The sequence below is a fragment of the Schistocerca serialis genome, chromosome 3, assembly GCF_023864345.2.
Source record: "Schistocerca serialis cubense isolate TAMUIC-IGC-003099 chromosome 3, iqSchSeri2.2, whole genome shotgun sequence".
Classification (NCBI taxonomy): Eukaryota; Metazoa; Arthropoda; class Insecta; order Orthoptera; family Acrididae; genus Schistocerca; species Schistocerca serialis.
This window is the reverse complement of record NC_064640.1, coordinates 680,752,975-680,779,956: the sequence shown is the minus strand read 5'-3', so window position 1 is coordinate 680,779,956 and position 26,982 is coordinate 680,752,975. Positions and strand designations below refer to the sequence as shown.

The window sequence follows — 26,982 nt, the reverse complement described above, 5'->3', positions numbered from 1 at the left end:
ACGTACCCATTGTAAGGATCAACTTCAATATGATGTGGTTTAGTAAAAAAGCCAGCAACTGCAATGGTAAGGCTTCGACCATCCAAACTGCACCGTGCAATTTGCCATCGTTTTCTTGGTGAGTCTGATATCTCTGCAAGCATGTACAACTGATCATTTAGCCAGTCCACACTCAGATCCCACGGCATAAAGCCTGTATGAGCATGAGTTAGAATAGTAACTGGTGAATCATAATGAGAAATCGATGTCCTCAAAACATAGCCTTCAGAATCAGACACAAACAGCAGTCTCTTCCATGTGTGAACTGCTATCCCTGTATAAAGAAAAACATTATCATTGTAGCAAAAATAACTGACATGAGATAAATTAGTTTATATGTAGGCCTAATTAGACATGAATTACATGTCAACAAGCAGAAAAACTGCACTGTGTGCAACAGAGATGACCGTCTTGGGTAAGACAGCCTGCAACCAGTGGAGGAACAAAAGATCCTGAGAGACATCTGGAACACAAAAAATAAGGTGAAGTCTGGATACATAGATCAAGGCAGGAACTGTATAAGATTGTTGAAGCAGTTTCAAGCATGACACAGAAGAGAATACTGAGGTTTGCTGCGCACATCATGAGGATGGAGCACATGTTGACCAAGACAATATGGAATACAACAAGCTTAACAGCAAACAACAGATGAAAGAAGTGAGGGAGGGATCAGAGAAAATTGGAGTAAGCAAAAAAATCCATAAGCATGAGTGTACAATATATCCAGCTATAGGAATACTGTGATAGGTCATAGGTGGACTGATGCCATAATCAAAATTAAGATCACTGATGCAAAGAAAACCTGGTGGAGCAAGAGAATGAACAGGTACTGGGAAGAAAAAAACATACTAAACAAGTCACCCATTACCCTACAGGGTTGAAAGAAACTGAAGAAATATACTAGATAGTATTGCTTTCTGCAGATATGCTACATATCAGCAGAAGAGCAACCCTGAGTAATTTATATCACCATATGACAGCACTGGCCACACAAATATATTCACATAAGAGAAAGATAAGATATCATCCATGCATGTTACACTGGACAAGTAATATTAAAATTTCCAGTGACTTGTGTGATGTTACCGTGTTTCGTGATTAGTGGGGACTTATTTTCTGGTCATCTTTCCATATACTAGGTTTTTTCATATGAAATTTCCAATCCAGTTTTCTGTGCAATTTTGTGTAGTTTTTCAACTGCATGAATCACTTCTTTCCTGTTTTTTTCTGATAATAGCAATATCATCTGTGAAGGCAAGGCATTTTACTTTAGTACTATGATTTTCTGGGTCTTTTGGTTGATTCCGAATTCTCCATAGTTTTAAAGAGGGTTTCAAAATCTATTAAGTCATAAGCTTTCCAGTAATTGATGAATGTAGTTACTATATCCCTGCATTTTCTCATTTGTAGTATCGTCTTTAGGCTCCAGATCTGTTCCATACATGATCACTCTTTTCTGAATCCAGCCTGGTATTCACCAATTAGTGGATTTTCCTGGGGCTCTATTCCGTTTAGAAGTGCTTTGGAGAGGATTTTGTACACCACTGGGAGCAGAGAGATTCCTCTGTAGTTGTTGGTGTCAATCTTGTCACCCTTTTTGTGTAACGGATGGATCAGAGCACATTTCTGTCTTCTGATATTTCCTCTGTCTCCCATATATCTGAGATTAGCTGATGAAGTTTCTGTGTTAGTGTAGAGTTCTGTGATAATCCCATCTTCTGGTGCTTTGTTGTTCTTGAGCTGCTTGACTATCACCGTAATTTCTGCGAGATGTGGGGATTTCGAGTCCAGGTGTGTGAATACCAGGGGTATGAAGTCAAATTTTTCCTGTTGTGGTTCACAGTTAAGAAGGGAGCAGAAACACTGTGCTAATGTTTTGCAGTTGTTTTTTGAGTTGGTTTCCAACAAGTTGTTGGGTCTTTTGAAGCACCGACTGGGTGCTTGGTATTCCTGAAGATTTTCTCTAAATGTCATGTAGAAATTTCTTGTATTATTTTTGTCAAAATCCTGTTGGATTTCATGGAGTCTATTGTTGTCATATCCTCATTTTTCTTTTCGAATCACCATTGCAGTCTGTTTAAGAGTTCTAAGAAAGATGTCCCAGTTTTCCTTGGTTTTGTGGCTGTTGAATTTTTTCCAGGCTGTTATTCGGTTGGCTATTGCCTGATCAAGACTGTGTTCCACCAGTGGTGTTTTCTGATGCGAGGGGGTTGTCCTAGTTTCATGGCTTCCTGAATTTTCATTGTTAGTTTCTTCCAGTCTATTGATTTTTCCTGATTAATTTGTTTGATGATTTGTGCTTTGTTGAGTTTCAGAAATTCTGGATCTGGCTTCATGTTTTTGGGTGGATATTTTTTCCTTCTATTTGGTTGAAAATTTGTCTTTATTTGTAGGAGATGATGGTCTGATTTAAAAGCACCTTTAGAAGATCTGATGCTTAGAATTTCTTTCATATTTTCCTTGGAAATCACAATGCAATCAATTTGGTATTCACACTGCTTCAGATTGGGAGATCTCCATGTGGTTAGCTTATGTGTAGGTTTTCGTAATTGGGTGCTCTTAACTTTAAATCAAAGGTTCCTGCAGAAGTCAATTAGTTTCTCACTGTTCTTGTTGGTACATTTGTGTCTAGTATAAGGGCCTGTTACATCTCCGAATTTTCTCTCTTTTCCTAGCTGTACATTAAAATTGCCCAACAGGATTTTCACATAGGGCCTTGGTATTTTGTTAGTTTCTTCTTCCAGAGTTTCCCAGAAATTATCCACGGTTTCAGGATCAGTTTGTTATGTTGATTTGTAAGGGCATGTACATTGATTAGTGTGTAAGCTTTTATTAGCTGATTTCACTGACAGTAATGAGATTCTATTATTGGGAGAGGTGAAGTCGATAACTGAGTCAAGTGCTGAGTTGTGTATGGTGAATCTGGTTCCCAGGAGTGGTAGTTTGTAGTTTGTCTCTAACTTTTATGGCAGGCTTACCCTTGTACATTCTGAATTTCTCTGTGTTGAAATGCCCTTTGTCAGTAACTCTAGTCTCTTAGCGTGCAGTGATTTTTATGTCAAATTTTTGAAGGGTGTTAGTGAGATCTTCTAATTTGCCTGTTTTGGTAAGAGTGTTTACATTAATTGTGCCAATAAAATTCTTATGTTTAGTCTTGAGAGAGTTCAGAGTTCTTGAGGAGCTCCTATTCTTTCTCCTGAATGGTGTCTCTGACCCCCCCCCCCCCCCCCCCCCCCCGAATCTGATGATCAGGTGAGTCCAGTCTATCGACTAGTGCCTGGAGTAGTGATTCAATGATTGTCTTTTCCATCATGCATTCAAGTTGAATTTCAGTTTTTGTGGTGATTGCAACTGAGATCATATGTATATGACTCGATTTTTGAGTTCGAGAAGACTTTAGTGCAGCTGCCTCAACTAGAGGAACAGACGAACAGACGCTGACCAGTGGCTGTTGGATCCCAAAGCCAGTGGGTTTGAGATGTTTGTTAGTTTTTGGTCTGCCCTGGGTATTTCATTTCCCCAGTACCAATTATATCTAGGAGGCTTCCCCCATCGGCCACCCAGGAAGGCGCCCAATAGGGGTACTAACTAACCCACCATACTTCTCTTTTTGTTAAAGATTTCATTTTTCTGTGCATTTCTTCCAATTTTCAGTTGTTTTCCAATTCTTCTAATTGCTCACACTGTTCCCTCATTCAATCCTCTCTAGACTGGTAAGTTAACCTTCTCAGTTTATTGTTCAGTTTTCTGTACTGGCTTCTGCCTTCATCCAAATTGTCATTTTTTTCATTTCCTGTGTTCATCCATTTTATCCAATAAACTTCCTATTATCCACTCTTTCCTGTTCCTTGTTTTTTTTTTTTCACTTTTCCAATTTCTATCTCTAATCCTTCCAACATTCAATTTTTAATTTAATTTAATTAAAGCAATTATGAAAAGATAACACACTAATGGTGCAGTGAAAATGAATGAGAAGCCAAGACTAAACATAACCACAGAATATATGTGTAGGAGAAAGAAGTATTTCAGGGCTTACACAAAACAACACATGTAACTGCTTCCACCCACACAGTTTCAAGCATATGGAGTAAAACTGGCTAAATGTTCATGTCAGGATTGAGGTTATTGAGGGAGAATGTTAGAAGGCATTACTGAGTAGCAACTGACGATAGTATGAATAACTTTTAATTAACGGGTCTGTACAATTGAGTAAAATAGGAATAGAAGAATCGCATGTATCATCATAAATATTAATTCTAAATACATATTTTTATGACTTCCAATGTTATGACTTCCAATGTTATAGGGAAATTTATGATGGGGCTGAGACCAATGGTTGAAATGCAAATACTGCTAATGGTTGATATCTCTGATATGCGCTGAGGTCTCAATGGAACTACCACACACTGAGATCTCAATGGAACTACCAGAGAGAGTGAGCAACATTAAGAAGTTAAACACATCAATTCCTGAAGTGTGTAAGTTTAATACTCAAGAGAAGTAGGGGCATTGAGAATAAAGATTATTACAAGAAACCTATGAAAAAGACTGATCATGGCAGATAAATTTCTAAGTTGAGCTACAACTGAAAATGGTACATAATTTATCCAACACACTCGAGATTTTCAAAATTATTTGCAGAAGTATATCATAATATTCACAACAGAATGTGATCCAAAACACAGATATTGGCGACCGAGCGAGGTGGCGCAGTGGTTAGACACTGGACTCGCATTCGGGAGGACGACGGTTCAATCCCGCATCCGGCCATCCTGATATAGGTTTTCCGTGATTTCCCTAAATTGCTCCAGGCAAATGCCGGGATGGTTCCTTTCAAAGGGCATGGCCGACTTCCTTCCCTAATCCGATGAGACCGATGACCTCGCTGTCTGGTCTTCTTCCCCAACCAACCCAACCCCAGCAGATATTGGCCTTGATCAATAATAATCTCAGACATACATTCTGTATACTTTCTTGTAGTCTTTAGACAACAAGAATAACAGATTTTAAGAGACACTTTCACTACTGTTGATGGCTTTAGTGGAAGAAGAATTGGAACAATAGCATAATGCATCTACTCACTCTAGAATAACTCTGAGTGTCAACCCATGTAACATTTTTATGCTTGTTGATGCCACATTAAATGTTTCATATCATGATTTTGTATTGTGTAACTGTAATTTTTGTTTTCACAACAAAAAATATCTGAGTAACAATTGAGCTTATATTATTAATAGAGTAGAGCAACTAAAATAACTGACTAAAAATTTCTACATGATGGGAAGTTGTAAGTACACTAAGCATTCAAAATATAAAATAATTATTTTACAGTACTTTAAAATTTTTGTTGGTGAACCTCATGCATACACATGGCATATAATAATTTAATTTTCCTCTGATCATCCTCTAAGCAAGTAACTGTGTAATAACTGTTTTAGAACTGTGATTCATAGATTCTGCTTACTTCTATTAATAAAAATGTATAACAACAGAAGGTAAGTAAGGTACATTATTTCACATTCACTGTTGGTTTACCCTTAATTTTCTCTTTTGTCTTATAAATGACAACAGGTTCATCCACCATATCCCTTGACTGCCTTATAATAGCATCTTCAGCTGCAAGAATAAGTACTGGCTGCACTGTTGTGCTGCTGTCATTTACTGAAAAAAATTGAAAATAAAGAAATATGAATAACTATACATATAATTCATTAAATGTCTCTGGAAAATGGGCAACAAAATATAAATAACCTTTTAAAACTAGGAAAACATGTCACACAGTGGGATAAGATTTCTTTCTCTTCACAGGCAAACAGAACCCATTTTACTATCTGTTTGCTTTCACATGTGATATTGTTTCTACATATTCTGCTCTTGATTATGTTTCATACTCAAGCATATTTATACAAGGTTTTTTAGCCATCAAACTGCTGCTCAAACTAATGAGCATGCAGTTCATAAAATACAATTAGTGACAAAACAGGAAGGAAAATTATACTCCATATGGCAAAAGAAAATCCCTGACAGCTGGTAGCACTGTTGTCAGTTTTTCCGAAGAGACATATACAAAATTTCTGTATATGACTGGCTGCTGCAGAAGCATGAAGCAGCCATGCCAAGATCGCTTAAACTGTCTGGAATTACTTTCACTGTACAGACTGTAATTGTACCCAGAACACTGAATCCAAATGCACAGAATTTTGTGATTGAAGAACACGATAACAGTGATATGGAATTATGACAATTTAAGTGATCACTCTGCAATATTTGTGCACAATACATGAAAACCTCTCGCACTGCCCACTTCATTTTGCAAACTGCTTACTGGACATTTCAAGATGGATTCATACATGTGTGTGATGAAATGCTCCGATAATTTATCTGAGGCTGTTTGGATCACCACCCATAGTTCCCACATACAGAAGTGTTTTCTGTTGGGTGTATCCAAACTCACCTTATATGTTCTACAAGGAAGATATTTTGTGACACTGCGACTAATAGGATAGTTTCTATGATCTGCATTCAGTCTCTTGATATAATTCATCAAGGTAATTCATCAAGCCAACTAAAGTTTTCTGGGCACAAAAATGTGCAATAAGAGTTATATGTGATGTGAACTCAAGAACATTCTGCAGAGGCCTGTTTAGGGAACTAGGGATACTAACTATTGCTTCCCAATATATTATTCCTTAATCAAATTTGTCATTAAAAATACATCAATTTTTCAAATTGGCAGCTCAGTTCATGGAATTAATACTATAAATAAGAATAATCTTCACGAGGATTTAAAGTCATTTACTCTTTTAAAAAAGGTGTCATTATTCAGGAACACACATTTTCAATAACTTGCCGGCAGCCATAAAAAGCTTAACAACCAATGAAATTCAGTTTAACAAAAGCCTTAAACATTTATTGGTGGCCAATTCCTTCTACTCCATTGATGAATTTCTATATATATACACTACCATCCAACTTTTGCACCATTTCAGTGCAATAATGTGTTCATTGTAAATAAGTAGTGTGGTAGTACTTTTATATGTTTATTACCTTACAAATAAGAAAAACATTTTTTCTTAAATTTTAATTTCAGTGCATTAATGCAGTCTTAATAAATGAGTGTTGTAAAATGCTCCTTTCATATAGCGTTCATTAAAAAAAAAAAGATGATCATTCCACTTGGGACCTGTGGAAGGTACGTTAGCTTATTTGTTTTAGTTGTAAATACTTGTCATGCATTATTGTTTTTCTGACATGTTCAAATGTGTGTGAAATCTTGTGGGACTTAACTGTTAAGGTCATCAGTCCCTAAACTTACACATTACTTAACCTAAATTATCCTAAGGACAAACACACACACCCATGCCCAAGGGAGGACTCGAACCTCCACCGGGACCAGCCACACAGTCCATGACTGCAGCACCTTAGACCGCTCGGCTACTGCCGCATGGCTTTCTAATATGTTCCACATCCTGGAGGACCTCCTCACTATGGATCAATTGGAATGAAAGTAAATGTAATCTAATCTAATCAGTGGTCCTTTAAACTGTATAGTGCCTAAAAAATAAGTGTGCAGGTTACGATGCTTCTGCACACAGGTCCTGTGGTCAACCCAATACTTACAGAACAAGGATTACCTACTGGCTGGCTTACACTAATAGCATGCATCTGCATTTAAATCTCTTATGTATCACTGTACATAACATTGCTGAAACTGGTGTGCAAATAAGGAGAGAGTTGCCATAAAGTGGAGTGTTACCATCATGGACATCAGGTAGTGGTGTAACTGGACACAGATTAATTCACTGGGGATCTCATTTACATTTGGTTTTCTGAGAATGGAGATACCAGCAAATTTAGGACCTATTGACTGTTCCACTCTTTACTCCCAGGGTACGATCTCTCTGGGTACCTCAGATCTTATCGAAATGATCATATCATATCATATTTCCAAATTGGCTGCTGCAGTGACTACAGAGACAAAAGTGGCAGATCCTTGAAATGTAACACACTTTTATAACCAGTCAGACATGGTAATCAGTACACATTACGTTGCTTAGAATGCATGGAAAGGCAAAGCGATACCTACTCGCTTCATTTGAAACAATCTTATTCACGCCTTCAGTATCCAATTATTTTTGTACTTATGGATGTACTGCTGACTATAAATGACTAACTGTTACATTATCCAAGCATAAAAGTGTTAAAAAATTTTCAATGATTTAATCTGATTTGGAAGGGAAACCCCAGACATTCCTTCAATAAAATCATCTCATTGTACTGGCTATATCCATTCCCCTTAATTATAATTGTTATAGCTCCCTGCAATTGGCTCAAACTTCAAACACAGTGTTTCATTAGGCTTGCTTACACAGACACAAACACACACACACACACACACACACACACACACACAAAACACTCTGTTAGTAAAAGCAATTTAAAAATCTAGAAGCATATACAAATATTATCCATTATGACGATATTAAGCAGTGCAAAATGTATGAGCATGTGCTTAAAAGTAATGCCACAGAATTTTTTATGTGAAAAGTCTTAAGGCTTTTTAAATAAAACAGATGTTATGAACATTCTACATCATTATTCCTCATGTCTGGAAATTTATTCCTCAACACAGTCTCCCAGGGATGAACACATTTCTTCCAACAAGAGACTAGTTTGTTGGAACACTGTAGAATGTTTGACTCTGTTGACAGAGACACAAGCTCACCTCTGCTTGCACTGCTTCGTCACTATCAAAGTGAAGTCCTCGAAGATGTTCATTAAGTTTTGATGACAGTGAACCCAAGGCATCAGATTATTGCAGATGTTGCAGCACTCATGTGTGATCTGGCATTGTCATGCTGAAGGAGTGGGTGCTACATGTATGGAGGAACTTTCTGAATTTGGAACCTGATTACAACATTCTGTTTCTCACGTGCCAACAGAGTTACGTTACACACCACCATGTTACACACTACAATTCGGAGCCCTTTAGTGGCAGAGGGCTGCAAAAAACATGAAGTATAAAAATGTAGAATGTTAGTAGCCTTTGTCTCATTTAAAAATCTTTAAGCATTTTCACATAAAAAATTCAAAGGCATTACTTTTCACCATGCCTTCATATACAGGAGCTCTGTAATCTTTTTTGTCAGTATCAAAATTCACATACCTTTCTGCTCTGGAGGAGTCGTTACAAAAGTGGAAACTGAAGGTCCTTGACCAACAGAGTTTCTCATTGCGACAGATAAACTGTATGTCTTGTTTGCCTCAACATTTGTAAACATATATGATCCAGTCTGTTCTGATGCAGGCACATCCTATAGAAACAGGCAGTAAGCACCAGAAACTTTAAGACACATAATACAGACAAAGGTTTCCAAAATACTAATTAACGGAAGCCCAAAATGAGAAACATATAACATGTTAAAATAGAATGAATGAGAATAAACAGATCTCTCTCTCTCTCTCTCTCTCCCTCTCTTTTCATTTGACCCACTCTCTCTCCCACTCTCCATTTTATGTCCTACTTTCATTTTCTTTATGTACATTACAACACTGAAACTGTAACATAGATCCTTACACTTGCATTAAATGATAGTCATATTATAGTAGACATTTCATGCAACCACTGAAAACAGGAAAAATAAAGTACATATATATAAACACATGCACTCAGACACACACACACACACACACACACACACACACACACACTGAGGTGACAAAAGTCATGGGATACCTCCTAATATTGTGCTGGACCTCCTTTTGTCCAGCACAGAGCAGCATAGAGGAGCAATTTGATTTGGCATGGACTCAACACGCCGCTGGTAGTCCCATGCAGAAATATTGAGACATGCGGCTCTACAGCCGGATTTTGTGCACAAACTGACCTCTTGATTATGTCCCAGATATGTTAGATGGGATTCGTGTTAGGCAATCTGGGAGGTCAATCATTATCTCAAACTGTCCAGAACGTTTTTCAAACAAATTGCGAGCAATTGTGGCCTGGTGACATGTCCATGAATTGTTGCAAATGGTCTCCAAATTGCCGAACATAACGATTTCCAGTCAATAATTGTTTCAATTGGACCAGAGGACCCAGTCCATTCCATGTAAATACAGCCAACACAATTATGGAACCACCACCAGCTTGTGCAGTGCCTTGTTGACAACTTGGGTTCATGGCATTGTGTGAGCTGCGTCACAGTCGAACCCCACCATCAACTCTTGCCAACTGAAATCAGGAATCATCTGACCAAACCAGAGTTTTCCAGTCATCTAGGGTCCAACCAAAATGGTCAGGAGCCCAGACCTGCTGCAGGTGATGTCAAGATGTTAGCAAAGGCACTTGCATTGGTCATCTGCTGCCATAGGCCATTAATGCCAAATTCTGCCTCACTGTCATAACAGATGCATTTGTTGTATGTCTCACATGGATTTCTGTGGTTATTTCGCGCAGTGCTGCTTGTCTGTTAGCACTGACAACTCTATGCAAATGCTCCTGCTCTTGGTCATAAAGTGAAGCTGTTGGCCACTGCATTGTTCGCGGTGAGAGGCAATGCCTGAAATCTGGTATTCTGGGCACATTCTTGGCACTTTGGATCTTGGAATATTGAATTTCCTAACCATTTCTGAAATGGAATGCCCCATGCATCTAGCTCAAACTACCATTCCGCATTCAAAGTCTGTTAATTCCTGTCATGAGGCAATAATCATGGTGGAAAACTTTTCACATGAATCACCTAAGTACAAATGACAGATCCGCCAATGCACTGCTCATTTATACTGTGTGTACACGATACTACCACTGTCTGTATATGTAATATATTACTATTCCATGTCCTTTGTCACCTCAGTGTGTATAATTATTTTAATGATGTTAGTTTTTCAAGCTGCTTATTAGAGAAGGAAAGAGGCATGCATTAAGGACAGGTGCTAAATGAATGAAGAATGGTAGTTATAAAGTCAGAAAGTGGAACAAATAATGTTTTACACATAGCGCAAGCAGCAGTATAAACATGGTATCAATCATGGGTTAGTAATATTCTTCACTGCCAGGAAACACAATCATAAGTGAAAATAACACTCTCATTTATAAGTTGAAGAGGACGACTAAAACATGTTCACAGTTAAGAACTAAAAGTACCTCACAGTGCAAAATTCTGTACCAGAAAAATCACTGCAGCATGACCACAACAAGATAAATTTACATAAAAATAATTGCTTATGATTCCCATACATTATTTTAAGCTTCATTTATTTAGATTGTAAAAAACCCATTTTTTTCTACACAAATCAAAAATAGTTTAGCATCACCCCGGTTTCCAGAACTCCTGAAGATAGATGTTGGCTGTGGATATTGTATGACAGACACAGTCCCTTTGATTGTTCAGTGATGTTACTAAACTTGCCCAAAGATGTAAACAACCATGCATGAGCACCTATTAAATGGAGGGGGTCTGACAGCCAACCAGTTCCAGTCATTCCACCAGGAAGGAGGCACACAGCTCGTGTTGTCTGTAGTTCAACCATGCCTAGAAGGTCAAGACCGCAGTACAATCGCATCCGCATTGTTACTTTGTGCCAGGAAGGGCTCTCAACAAGGGAAGTGTCCAGGTGTCTTGAAGTGAACCAAAGTGATGTTGTTCGAACATGGAGGAGATACAGGGAAACAGGAACTGTCGATGACACATCTCGTTCAGGCCGCCCAAGGGCTACTACTGCAGTGGATGACCACTACCTATGGATTATGGCTTGGAGGAACCCTGACAGCTATACCGTCATGTTGAATAATGGTTTTTGTGCAACCACTGGACATCATGTTATGACTCAAACTGTGCGCAATAGGCTGCATGATGCGTAACTTCACTCCTGACATCCATAGCGAGGTCCATCTTTGCAACCACGACACCATGCAGTGCGGTACAGATGAACCCAACAATATGCCGAATGGACTGCTCAGGATTGGCATCACATTCTCTTCACTGATGAGTGTCGCACAATCATCGGAAATGTGTTTGGAGGCAACCCGGTCAGGCTCAACGCCTTAGACACACTGTCCAGTGAGTGCAGCAAGGAGGGGGTTCCCTGCTCTTTTGGGGTGGCATTATGTGGGGCCGATGTACGACACTGGTGGTCATGGAAGGTGCCGTAATGGCTGTACGATACATGGATGCCATCCTCTGATCAATAGTGAAACCGTATCAGCAGCATATTGGCAAGGCATTCGTCTTCATGGATGATAATTTATGCCCCCATCATGCACATCTTGTGAATGACTTCCTTCAGGATAACGACATCATTTGACTAGAGTGTCCAGCATGTTCTCCAGACATGAACCCTATCAAACACACCTGAGATAGATTGAAAAGGTCTGTTTATGGATGATGTGACCCACCAACCACTCTGAGGGATCCACACCGAATCGCTGTTAAGGAGTGGGACAATCTGGAAAAACAGTGCCTTGATCAACTTGTGGATAGTATACCACGATGAATACAGGCATGCATCAATGCAAGAGGATGTGCTACTGGGTACTAGAGGTACCGCTGTGTTCAGTAATCTGGACCTCCACCTCCGAAGGTCTCACTGTATGGTGGTAAAACATGGAATGTGTTGTTCTCATAAGAAATAAAAAGGGTGCAAATAACGTTTATGTTGATCTCTATTCCAATTTTCTGTACAGGTTCCGGAACTCTGAGAACTGATGTGATGCAAAACTTTTTTTGATGTCAGTATTTTTCCCCACTACTGATTCACAGCCTACCTGGCACCATAAGCTTTATCATTATTACTTGTTTACAATGCAAATGCTTGCTATTTTGTTTTCAACTATATTCTTACTCTTTTCATTTTTCAGTCTGTAATAAGTAACTAAAACTATTTTGTCACAGACATAAAAGACTGTTGTGATTGGCGAGCTTTTGGAACCAGTGGCTCCTTCTTCAGGCAGAAGGGTTGATGGGGAAGGAAGAAGGGTGAAGGAAAAGGACTGGAGAGATCTAGGAAAAGGGGTAGATTTTGGAAAAGTCACCTAGGACAGCAGGTCAGGGGACACTTACCGTATGGGATGAGAAGGAAAGACTGATTGTTGGGGACTGCATCCAAAGCGATTTGAAAACCTGAGAACTTAAAGGTGGAAGACAGGGTAATATGCAAGACAGAGAATACTACTAAAACATCATGTACGAGTTAATAAGAGTGAGAAGCTAAGTGCAGTGTACATGACACAGGTGGGAGGGGGCGATGAAAAACAGACAGGAAAGACAACGAAAGATGTAGAAAACTAAAACAGAGTGAAGCAAAGAGAAATTACAGTGAAGAAAAGCTGAGACAGAAGAAATTAATGAAAATTTAGGCCAGTAGTGTGGCGAGAACCAAGGACATGTTGTAGTGCTAGTTCCCTTGCGGAGTTCTAAGAGACTGGTGTCTGGGGGAAGAATCCAGATGGCGAGTGTGGTAAAACAGGTGCCGAGGTCATGAATGTCATGTTGTAGAGCATTCTCTGCAACAAGATATTGCAAGTTGCCAGTATATAGCCTCTGCCTATGCCCATTCATCCTAATTGATAAGTTGGTGGTAGTCATGCCGACGTAGAAGGCTGAACAGTGTTTACATAATAGCTGGTATATGACGTGTTGTCTCGCAAGTGGCTCTCCCTTTGACAGTACATGTTATGCCACCTGCGAAACAACATGTTATATACTAGCTATTATGTAAACACTGTTCAGCCTTCTACATCAACATGACTACCACCAAATTGTCAATTAGGATGAATGGGCACAGGCAGAGGGTATATACTGGCAACTTGCAATATCTTGTTGCAGAGAATGCTCTACAACATGACATTCGTGACCTCAACACCTGTTTCACAATGTGCGCCATCTGGATTCTTCCCCCAGACACCAGTTTCTCAGAACTCCGCAAGGGAACTAGCACTACAACATGTCCTTGTTCTTGCCACCCACCTGGCCTTAATTTACGTTAATTTCTTCCGTCTCAGCTTTTCTTCACTGTAACTACTCTTTGCTTCACTCCGTTCTAGTTTTCTACATCTTTAATTAGCTTTCCTGTATGTTTTTCACTGCCCCCTCCCACCTCTGTTATGTACAATGCTCTTAGCTTCTCACTCTTATTAACTCATTCATGATGTTTTAGTAGTAATTTCTGTCTTGCATATTACCCTATCTTCCACCTTTAAGCTCTCAGTTTTTCGAATCTCGTCCAATGCAGTCCCCGAAAATGTCTTTCTTCCACATACCATGTGGTAAGCCTCCTCTCACTTGCAGTTCTGGGTGACTTTTCCAAATTCTACCCCTTTTGCTAGACCTCTCCAATTCTTTCTTTTCCTTCACCCTTCTTCCTTCCCCTTCAACCCTTCTGCCTGAAGAAGCCACTGGCTCCGAAAGCTTGCCAATCACAACAGTCTTTTACGTGAGTGTATTGCTGCATTTGGTGAGTACATTTTTATTTATCCAATTAATTTTATCAATAATTGATTGTTTTCATTGTTATAAAGGTGTTTTGTGGATTACAGAAATTTTGAATTAACATCATTATGTGAAATGCCATGTTTCTTTCATAATTCAATTATTGATTAATGTTCACAAAACACATGCCTCACCGATTTTGGTAACCCATATGTTTTTCACAGTATGCGTGACTTCAAACCTTGTTGCATGTCTTACTTTTTTTAACTTTTTTGAACAGGGTATTAAACTGTACAATAAGAAGGCAATTTCTGCAGCAACAGAATGTTTTAATATTTTTTATTGTGCAGCATCAAAATTTCTTCCTGCTCCTTTAACAGATAGATGGTCAGAAGGATGATTTACTATTTTACCCTTTGTGACATAATTTTTCATTTTGATCCCTACTATAGTCATATATGGGGGGCTGAAGGATATTAGCAAAGTCCAATTTAAAAATTGGTTCTTGGGTTTTCTGACAATGTTTTCACAAGTTATTGTTAGATCTTGTTAGAATATCTGTCAGTCAAAATTTTTCTGTATTTCCATGACACCCTGTTGTGAATCATACAGGTCTACCAGCATTCACATTGCTCCTTCGTAAATGTTCAATGTTCTCTGTGAACCCTACTTGTCACTGATCTTGGATACTTGAGCACAATCCCCGTAAAGATGCTACAAAAACATTATAATCAACATCTTTTTTTGGAAACTACAGTACCCAAGTACCTTAGCTAGAGTTAAAACTACCATGGGATATCATACACTAACATAAGTAGGTGTAGACTGGGGTAGTTTTGCAAGTATCTTTCATCAGTTAAGGTCATAACTGCATTACCTGTATGTTAGGTTTGTTGCATACTAATCAGGTGTTCCCTCAGTTTGATCACTTTATCTGCATATGCAGTCAGTGTCTTACTAGATTCCCCTAGAAACTGGAAATGGTGAACCATCAACAGAAGCTTTGAACTATATAGAAACTGAGTATAGACATGTATATGCATGTGTAACCTATGGAACATTTTTGTTCTACATAGCTATCCTCCTGCCCGGTAATTAAAAATAATGGTATTTATAGCAAAACTGAAACTGTTAATGTTTGATTCAGGTTTTATTCAAAAACTGTTGATTTCTAACATGAAACAGAGTGTTGTTCTGGTAAAAATAAAAAATACAGGCTTATCATATAGCACTAGAAAATGCATTTTTCTAAAAAACGAGACAGATAAAAAAGAAAAAACATCACTTCAATACTCCCATGAAAAAATATAAAACATGTTTCTGTTATTCATAAACAATTTTTATACTTATCAACAATAACAGGAAACTCTAGCCTTGCTGTTCTATTGAGGACAAAATAACAACAATAATTATATAGCTTTTTATGTTTGTGGATGTAAACTGTATATGCAGCAAAAGTAACTGCCTTGATTACCTAAAAGTGCAAAAGTTACATGATCTACTAATTTTTATTACTTGTAAAATGCAACTGATATTTTGCAAGGATATAAAACACACAACGGACTAACACTCAATGATGTGCAGTTCTAATTATGTGCAAAAGAAATAAGCAACAAAGAAAATTCATCAGCTTCCAGTTTCTCTTCACACATTTGTTTATGTTTCATTCCCTACCAATGCTACCAAAACTATTGACAATCCTACCATTTACTATATCACTTATGTACTGTACCAAAGCTACCAAACTATAGTTTTGGTAGATGAACTAGTTTTGGTAGAGTGCAACTCTAATGTCAGCAATGAACAAATGGTTGTCACTTGCTTTATCTATCTCATATGCTTGCACCTTCATTAACAGTCTGCTGTGGGACACTGAATCAAATACATTTTGGAAATCTAGGAATATGGAACCCATCAGTTGCCCTTCAACCAAGTAGTACTGTGTGAGAAAAGAGCCAGTTGAATTTCACACAAGTGATGCTTTCTAAGACATGCTGATTTGTGGACAGAAGGTTTTCTGTCTCAAGGAAATGTATTATATTTGAACTGAGAATGTGTTTACGAATTCTGCAGTACAGTCTGTGTGACTGAGTCCCACTGTGTCTATATTCTCAACACGTTCAAATTTTAGAAAAAGGATATGACAAAAAGCACATGTGTTCCACACTCTCCCAGTTTATCATTTCACAGATGTACAGTAGGAAGAACTGCAATGGGCTTTGATGCCTCATAGATTTTGAAGCCATTCCCTGAATTAACTGTTGGATTTGATCACATGCCTGATAATTTTGTAATTTTTTTTAATATGTTGGTTTGGAGATAACATACTAATTTTCTATGGCAGTTCACTTAGTTGATATGTTGACATGGGAATTTTCATTCAAGTATTTCCCATAGTTCCTAACTTTACGCTTCATTTTATATTATTATTAATACTGCAATTTTTTAAATATTTCATTTCTGAAGTTTTCCTGTTTTCTAATGAACACATAGTTGTATGCACAATAAATACCCTTTGATACAGCCTTGCTGCACTTTTTGCTACAACACACATGGCTAAAAACAATTGGCGACACACCTACAAATTAAATCCTCTAGGTAGTCTTCAACATCTGTATTTATTTATTACTCCCCCTGTTATCTCTCACAAACATAAAAACCATGAAATACCATCATTGGATTACAATGGAACTCAATTACACATAGCACACATATTCTAATCAATATAAATAAGCTGCTGTCTTTTTTTTGTATTTATTTCCTCTTTACCAATGAAAACTGCTTCTAAAGTGTAGTCTACAAAAAAAATCAGTTTGTGTTTTTTTTTCTTTTCTTTTTTTTTTTTTAGATCCTAGCCTACATTCAATCAGATGTGAGGAGTACACTAAACGAGGTAAACCAATTTTTCCTTATGTGACTCCACTCTTTGGAGTCCATAACAACATATGATTACAGTACCAACAACACATTATATGTACAAGTTTTCAGCAACGTTAATTCTTGAGAACACCACAACTTTCATCGGTGCTTCACAAATATAGTTACATTCCATGTAAATGGCAAGGAATCAAATTAGTAGAGTTAAATTTGTAAATTTTTAGAACAAGCAGTAATTTAAGCAAAGTTTTTACGTTAATCATTCCATTACATAAAAGCAGATTATGAATGTTGCAGAATAAGCCTCATTTTATGTATTTTTGTGAATCGAACATTATCAGAAACACACACAAAAATTGAATAGGTCTTCCACAGAGATGTGATTCATGGTTCAGGAGGCTGGTAACAGAGGTGGTACAGCAGGTGTGTTTGTGTTTGTGTGTGTGTGTGTGTGTGTGTGGGTGGGTGAAAGAACCTTCATACTCATTAAAGCAAATCACCACTGTTCATGCATTGTGGAGATAGGTTGCAGCAGACAGTAGATTATAATACCTGCTCATAATCTGTTTATTTTCATGTTTGAAGGTTAGCCCTAATGATGTCTGCATAATATTTATTTTCTTTACTTGTTCATAGTACTTTAGCCCTGTTTCCACCTCATTTCTTCCTCCAAAAATCCAGTCCACTGTAGTTATATTTATTTAAGTCGAATAGAGACTCACAAACCAGTTTTGCAACTTTTAAGTTGCATCTTCTGGTGTATATAATGCTATGTCATGAGGTATAGGGAGGTATTACAGAATGCCACAGTGTAACAGCTGGCATGGCTAGGCACAGTTCTCAGACTTCTTCCACTGGTAAAAACCATCATCAATGATGAATGTCCAGCCTGTGCTAAAATCACAAATTGTCATGACATTACTGATTAAAAAATGTTCCTGGGGGCTTATGGACTGATGACCTCAGAAGTTAAGTCCCATAGTGCTCAGAGCCTTATGTCAAGCAACAGACAATGCCCTCATAAATGTTATACAGTAAAATATTGGTTCAGGAAGCTGACACTCTTAAATATATTTGTCATAGCAGCTGACAACGCAAGTTACGGGTGTCAAAAGCATGTTGGCTTCCAGACCCAATATTTTTCTGGATAACGTTTATGAGAGGCATCGTCTGTTGCTTGACATATGCCAACAGGAACACATTTTAATTGTTAAAGTGATAATAGTTCATGATTTTAATACAGACTGGATATTCATCACTGATGATAGTTTTTATCTTTGCCTAGCCACGCCAGCTGTTACTCTGTGGCATTCTATAATAACTTGCAATAACATAGGACATAGCATTATATACACCAGAAGATGCAACTTAAAATCTGTGAGACTGGTTGTCTGAGTCTCTAATGGACTTAAATAAATACAGCTACAGTGGACTATTGTACTTTTTATTCAGTTCAATATTTTAATGGTTTTAACACCCATAAGTAAACACCTGTTATGCTGTACAAATTGTTCAATGAATTATGTATAATTACTTCAGTTGTGGCTGCCCTAGTTTTAAAGTTATCAGTTTACTTCCACTTACGAAGTAAACTATATTTGTCATTGCAGCACATGGTGAGAGGTAGTCAAAGCCCTGATGTGAATGAGTGGTTCAGTTGTTCCAGTGATGAGCGATACCAAATAGCGAGAGAATGTCCCTTTGTGGCAGGTTTTAAGTGCACTACTTGACCCAGTCAAGCTACAGTGACAGGAAACAACAGAGACTGTTCCTCACGTGTGTGTGTGTGTGTGTGTGTGTGTGTGTGTGTGTGTGTGTGTTATTAGCTCTCTGAAGAACTTTTTCTTATAGATTAGCTGTAATTGTTCTTTTCTAGTGACAGTCTGCCACTCAATACCTGTTATATATCGTCAGCAGTAATCTATCATATGAATATCTAATCAACAATATTTTCTCAACTCATTCATATAAACAAGGTTCTCCCAGTCCTTACAACAGTTCTCTTTCTGCATATATTTTTCTTCTGCTTGCTATTTTCCAATACAATGCTGCTGTGTTGGCAACTGCATCTTACTGTTATTATCATGCAGTCTTTTTCAAAACTTTTCCGCATCCCAAGAAGAGGCTAACTAAGTTGATTTATTTCCTCTCTTCAGTGGATTATCTTCATAGTTACATCATTTACTCGTTCTTTGGAAACTAAAAATATTCAACAGCAACAGACCCCACTTGCTTTCCACACACGATTTTTCCACCAATGAAGCATGATGTTCTCTCTCACATCTAAAAAACTAGGACTACTCAATAAAATAAGATATAAAAGTAGGAACTCAAAAATACTCACAGTAGTTTTTGTATCTACTTTTCAGTATTTTGTTGTACGTGCTGTTCTCATTAAAACCAAGAACTTTATTAAAAGTGTGATAAGGAAATTCAGGAACTATAGCACAATTTTGAAATAGTGACACAATGCATGTTGTCTGCTTTCAAACTCATTTCCCTGATTTCATCTAGAAAATGTTGTCTTTGATGTGAGGTGATTGTTATACTACAAGTCATTGTCACCAAGTATAGGCTGTTACTGTGCAGCATGTAGGAGGAATGGCATCCATTTTATGTGTCATTCTAGTTGAATAATCAATTCAGTTGACATATGAGATTGTTATAAAATATAGACCATATATTTCACGATGCAGTAGAAGAATAATAATGGAAGAACTGGACTTTTTGTTACTGTGTACCTTAGAAGCAGTAAGTTCTGAAAAGCAAAATTTTATACTGAGTGTCAAGCATGAGTATCACTGGTTTCATCCCTGAGTACCAAGTCATGATGAATCAATTGGTATTTTATCAGACACTATGGTACTTGAATATCCCAGTGATCAGAGACTTCAAATTGGATGACTAATGGCTGCATGACACCAGAAAGTTGCTAGACACAGTCAGTTTCAGATCGTATGGAGCTAAAATGTCACTTAGGGCTTGAAATTCCATGAAAGATTGTTATTTAATGTGTTTGCTGCACTATGTGAACTGAATGGATACTGGAGAAGAAAAGAACCACATTTGGCACCCTTTGTGAAGGATGGCTAGGAGCCATTCTTCATCATATACCTGTAAACTAAGGAAACATCTGTGTCTTCATCCTGTTAGTGATCAGAGGATGTCAAATTACATGACACTGATGGTGGGATCTACACAAGGGAGGACACAAAGCAATCTTGGACTAGATATCTAGAAACATAGATGAAAGTCATATTACTGGGAAATAACCAGCAACTAAGGTGTGGAGTAAGTTGAGGAGAGGTAATGAAATTGGAAGTAAAATAACAGATCTGTTGAGACCAGGACGCTACAGTTTTCTAGAAAGCTATTACCTGGAATGATAGTATTAAAGCAAATCCTTTGTAAATTAGGATGGATCAATGTCTTCATGTTACTGAAGCCTGTTTTCTTGAATGACTTCAACAATCTTTCAAACGGATTGTGGCATGTAGCAATATTTAGATACAAACCACACAATCGGGAAATATTTGGGGAGATGATTTTTCTAGGAACTCAAGTCTATTCAAAGACGGGGCACTGTCCAGGACCAAAGTGACATTAGGTATCAGAATAGAGGATTTTAGTAATGGTAACCTGACATCACACAAAGAAGAAGATTTGGAAGGCACCAGTTCCCTCTGCATCAGCACTGATACAGCTGAAAGCAGGTGTTAAGGACAGCAGGTGGCAGACACACACTGCGAAGCCACTGAGAAGACTATCGATTCTTCAGACATACTTTATAAGGCTGATAACACAACAGTATCAGGTGGGTTCTTATAGTTTAAGGACTATTCTGCCTCTTAAAATATCTTTCATGTATAAAGTAAATCCTATATTTCAATAATATGTGTATGGAGGGCAGTATCATTAACATTTCAATGAAGAAACCACTGCACAGATTATATATGATGTGGAATATTGCGTAGTCCTAGTGTCTACACCTCATGAAGATTGTACACACGGATACTGCTGAAATACTCTCCAAATGGTTACATGGCCCATGTCAACAGCATATGCACGCATATAGGTTGCAACTGTGCTACTAAACCTTTGAGGTATTTAACATCCATTGTTCTCATATCATGCCTTCCACAGCCCACATGCTCAGTATGGAGACTCTGTTTCTTGAAGGCATAAATAACATACCAGATTTTCTGTGGATATAGCCTATTACTAAACCTGCTCATAGATATGACATGCATCCCCTCCGTTATCACCTAACCTATACAGTCACATCAATGAATTCAAACAATTTATACTCGATGATGGAACCAGAATCTCACCTGTAAACAACTAGTAAGGCACAGTGAACGATTAGAAACAACTCAACAACTAACTACACATTGGCTACATTGCAGTGCAAACAATACCGTATTTACTCGAATCTAAGCCGCACTCGAATCTAAGCCGCACTCGAATCTAAGCCGCACCTGAAAAATGAGACTCGAAATCAAGGGAAAAAAATTTTTCCCGAATCTAAGCCGCACCCAAAATTTGAGACTCGAAGTTCAAGGGGAGAGAAAAGTTTTAGGCCGCACCTCCAAATCGAAACAAAGTTGGTCCATTGTAATATGAGACACAATTTAGGTCGAATGAATGATGATACAGCTACAGTAGTTTGGTTCGAGTAGTAAGCTTAGCAGTTAAGCTTTACCAGGTAGCCATTGCTATGCGTCAGGCACTCCATCCGTATTTATACGGGTACCCTTCCTTTTTCACGTGCTTCGTCTGGTTTGAATTGACTGCTTACTTTTCTTTGATCTGATAAGTGCCGTTCTCACTCTAAGCTGAAAATGCATTACTGTACTGTGTCATGCATTGTTTGTCGCATTCTGATAGTGTGTGTTTATGGCCTGTCGCCACCCGCAGCATGGCTTGCTTTTGTGCGCGCTACCACCGCTTACAATAAAAAAAAAAAAAAAAGAAGAAGAAGAGAATCTTCTCATTAGCGAAACAATGGCAAGAGACTGCTATTTGTTGTTATTTACACTGCTGCTTTCTTTTATAATGATCAACAAGAACCAAATAATAGACTGGATATGATAGATGATGTTCTGAACGAGAGTTTCGCGAAAATTTTTCTCCGTTTGAAAATCTTTGCAGGCGCCTCTTTAGTACATTACATTCTGCACAGAAATTACAGTCATCTTAGATTTAAAAATCTAGTCAATTGCCATGCTTTATTTCTAACTGTATCACTATTAGGCATAAGAATAATATGAATATAAACATGACTCACTCTAGTTTCATAGTTTATTAGGCAGGCAGGATTTAAATGAGATAGCAGCAAACATGGAACAATACATGCAAAATGTTTATATTCGTATTATTCTTATGGTGAAGAGAATGCTGCATGTGATTCACAATTCATAAAAGTTCCTATTAGCAACGATCTCTTCTCACAGGAAGGAAAAAATTCAGAACGTAGAGTTGGCCATATTGACAAACATCCCAAACAGTCTTGCCAGTCGGATTTTCGTAGTACATTGAAATGCTGCTACATTCGAAGATGAACAATACGGAATTTGTATTTACTTCGTTGGATAATGCATGAAAATGCAGTGATCGAAACTTGGGGCAGAGAAAAAAGCTCGTCTTCCACCTTTTTGCTTTTAATTCATTTACTGATGCAGAGGGTTTGGCGCCAGGATTTACCTTTGTGCCTACAAAGCATGCCTGTGTAGCACTACATATATTCGGTGGCAGAAGTTAGTTGCGGCGGCACCTACCAACATTTTTCAGAACTTCTGCTTGCTTTGCACTCGATTCTAAGCTGCAGGCGGTTTTTTGGATTACAAAAATCGGAAAAAAAGTGCGGCTTAGATTCGAGTAAATACGGTACCCAAGGTATTAAAATCATGCACATAATGCACCAATGACAAGATGGTAATGATTTATTCCTTGGCAAAAATGATTCTCTGAGTGTGATCTATCCTATTATTCCCCAGTTTTTTTGATGAGGTGCTGAAACTTACAGCATTGTCTTTCTGTACATGTTTGTGGGTACACTGCACAAATAATCTTTTTCACAATCTACTCAGAAGTGTACAAGTTATTAGCACAGTGTGTGAACAGGGTGGGAATTTCAGCATTTTACTGAAAGTGGAGAAGCTCTGATGATTTTTTTTTCCTTTTTTTAAACTCCGTTCTAGTGTTCTGTTAAACGTCCTTAACAGTGTAGCTTGCTAAATTTTATTTTATGTAATTTATCTATTTCAGTTTAACTCCATTCAAATTAAACTATTAATTCAATCAAAAGCAGTAATTTAAAAAAAACTGGAGTAATGAGGGACCATAATCATAGTGAAGGAAGTTCGCATGGTGCACTGGTTAAACAAATAAAGAATATAATAACAATAAGAGCAGTTAGTAGACGAGAATGTTACAATAAATCATACGTTAAGAGAATAAGTTAAAAATTCTCTAGCCCCTTTCCAGCCTGCATAACAAATATACCAAACAGCTTAATTGAAGTTCACAAGCTTACTCAGCTTTTTATGTAAAAAATATGAAATCACTTGGTGAAAACATCTGACAAATGCTAACATTATTTGAAGACAGCAATTTACTTAGCAGCTACTGAAACAGGAACTACCAGTGCAGTGCTGAAAGATATATTTGCTAAAAGAAACAGTTAAATCTCTTGCTTTCGAAACTTTTGAAAAGCTTCTTTGTCACAAGAACAAAACATCAGTAAAATAGGAAAATTCGTAAGATGTACATATATGATAAGTTCTGTTTCACCTAAAGAGTGAAATAATATTTTTTCTCATGTGGCTACAATCTAACACTGTTTCAGGTTCCAAATGGCAACACGAAGAGTAGAGGGTCATGTCATGCTTGGCAAGAGGAAGCAGTTCGATCCACAACAGATCTGAGGATAACCACCACAGGTGGTACTTCCACTGCAAAATCCAAGAACTTCTACCACAAGTTTGATAATACCTACATTCCTCCACTACCCACAAATCAATGTTTTTCCTTATTCACACTATTTCCAGATGCCACATGACTTTAAAAAATGCAAGCATCTCACACTGTCTTCCTTGTCAATGCCTTCCACAAGAGTCTATCTCAGGAAAGGAAGTAAAACACTGTAGCTCACTGGTTGCAATCCTTATCATCTCGAGGTTTGATTACCTACATCATTACTACACATTTTGTTTCTTTAGACTTTGACATCTTGAACACCAACTGGAAGGTAGGAATAACTTTCCAAACTGCCACTCACTATCACCAAATTGATGGTCCCTCAAGTATTCTCCCGCAGAAAATCGAGCAGTATATCTGCGTTTTTGGACAGTTACCATAGTATGAAAGTTAATATGAGTTCTGGATGAAGGGAGAACATGGACTCATATTGGAAGTAACAATGATCTAGCGGCAGAGAGTAACATTCTGAAGTATAAATAATGAGAATGAAAAACCCTTATGTCAAATACGAGAGCTAACTCTAAATGCATAAAAGTAACTGAGGAGACATATCTATTATGATTCTGGCCTTCTCCATAAGTACACAAGCAACTTCATGAATACACTGGAGTTCTGGAACTATCCAAGAGAACTGTTCTGTGAGTATATTCCTCAAATCAGAATGGCTAAACCCAAGCTATACAATACATATGAGCATCCCAGAGTATAATATATTGATAGCTGTTTTTGTTAAGGTCGAAACCTTTAGTCATCTCCTGAAGCCAAAATGAGAAGAATTCTCCCTATTTTTCCAAAAATATCCATTTTCCATCCAGCCATGCCCTGCAAACCACTTGCCACAACCGAAAAATCCCAAATAATGCCTTTTTATCCAATGCCTTTATTCATATGAGTGGGCCCATTGTAAAACTACCTTAAGTACCCTGCCAATACCACAAAATTCATCTTCATCACTAGAAAAATAAACATAATCTGGGAGATGAAAACATGTGAGCAAGAAGAACACATGATCCTCCAATTGATTTGTAAGTACTTCCAGTTTATTATAAGGACAAAGCTCTCAGTAATGACAAATGCATCCTTTCTACATCTGGAACATTTAAAATCCTTTTACAGAGTGGGTAGGGATTCAAGTATCTATTTCATCAATTGAACAACATAGACTGCGTCTTTTACATTGGAACTTCTGAACTCCAGATATTAGAGGTAGATCCCAAAACTCAATTCTTACCATCCATCTGCATTTTTACTCCTTGTACCACCCACCTGCCTTTTTATTCCCTCTGAACTTCTTCAACCTCCTCCAATGTCTTTCTTCTTCCCCTTTTGTATTTACAATCTGTATTCTCTCTTAGCTGCTATATGAGAACATGTCTTCTTTTTTTATGTGTTCCTTCTTTCTTTATTTTTTATGCATTTCCCACACCCATATCCTTTTAATATTTTTCTGTTTTTCACTACATTTGCTATTTTTTCCATTTGCATCTTGTGGCACCTCAAAGTAAGTCCAACATTTACTTTTGACCTATCAATTTTTGGCAGTTCATTTTTACTACCTTCAATTTGGAACATTGGCAATCAGTTAACTGTTATTTCTGATTCCTTTTCTGTACCATTTCTCTTTCATAATCTGATGCCAAGATGGTGTGATGTTCCTCCCTTCACTATAGAAACTACACATTATACCCATTATTCCTACTGTCTATTTTATTTCTTTTTACAGACGAATAGACTACATTAAAAAAAAATCAGGTTTGTTAAATTTATGAAACCAAAATGAGAAGAATTCTTCCTATTTCACCAAAAAGATTCATTTTTCATACAGTCATACCCTACAAAATACGTGTCAGCACCCACAAATCTCTAATAATGCCTGTTTATTCAATGGTTTTACTAATATGAGTGGCCCCATAATTTTTGTGTGTGTGAGACAAAGATGGGAGAGATAGATAGATAGACAGATAGATAGATAGAGAGAGAGAGAGAGAGAGAGAGAGAGAGAGAGAGAGAGAGAGACAGAGAGAGAGACAGAGAGCATTGCCCCAGTTATTACTGTTTCAGAAGCTGGTTCTTGTCTGTCTCAAAGAAATAGATAACTGTTACAGCTTACAAATATTGCACACAATTAAATAATATTTTCCAATGGTGCATTCTTAAAATTGAATTCACAATTAAGTGTCTAGGAGTAGTTTCATCGAACCACCTTCAAGCTATCTCTCTACCGTTCCACTCTCGAACAGCGTGTGGGAAAAATGAACACTTAGATCTTTCCTTGCGAGCTCTGATTTCTCTTATTTTATTATGATGATAATTTCTCCCTATGTTGGTGGCTGCTAGAAAAATATTTTCATACTCAGAGGGGAAAGTTGGTCATTGAAATTTCATGAGAAGATCCTGCTGCACAAAAATCGCCTTTGTTTTAATGATTCCCACTCCAGTTCATGTATCATATCTGCGGAATTCTTTCCCTTATTTTGCAATAATAGAAAATGAGTTGCCCTTCTTTGAATTTTTTTTTTATGTCCTCTGTCATTCCTATCTGGTGTGGGTCTTTGGTTTGCTTTCCCCACAACATTATTCATGTGATCACTCCAATTTACATTATTCGTAACTGTAATCTCTAAGTATTCAGTTGAATTTACAGCCTTTACATTTGTGT

At 37.6% G+C, this 26,982-nt stretch overlaps 1 protein-coding gene across 1 annotated transcript in view; it reads right to left on the bottom strand.

The window, feature by feature from the left end:
* LOC126470562 (proto-oncogene tyrosine-protein kinase ROS) overlaps positions 1 to 26,982 on the bottom strand; it is a 564,149-nt gene that overhangs the window by 184,272 nt on the left and 352,895 nt on the right. Inside the window, exons 7-9 of the mRNA XM_050098499.1 lie at positions 9,206 to 9,353; positions 5,575 to 5,700; positions 7 to 313 (exon numbers count right to left, since the gene is read on the bottom strand). Of these exons, the coding sequence (XP_049954456.1) occupies positions 7 to 313; positions 5,575 to 5,700; positions 9,206 to 9,353 (581 nt within the window). The remainder of the gene's footprint in view (positions 1 to 6; positions 314 to 5,574; positions 5,701 to 9,205; positions 9,354 to 26,982) is intronic.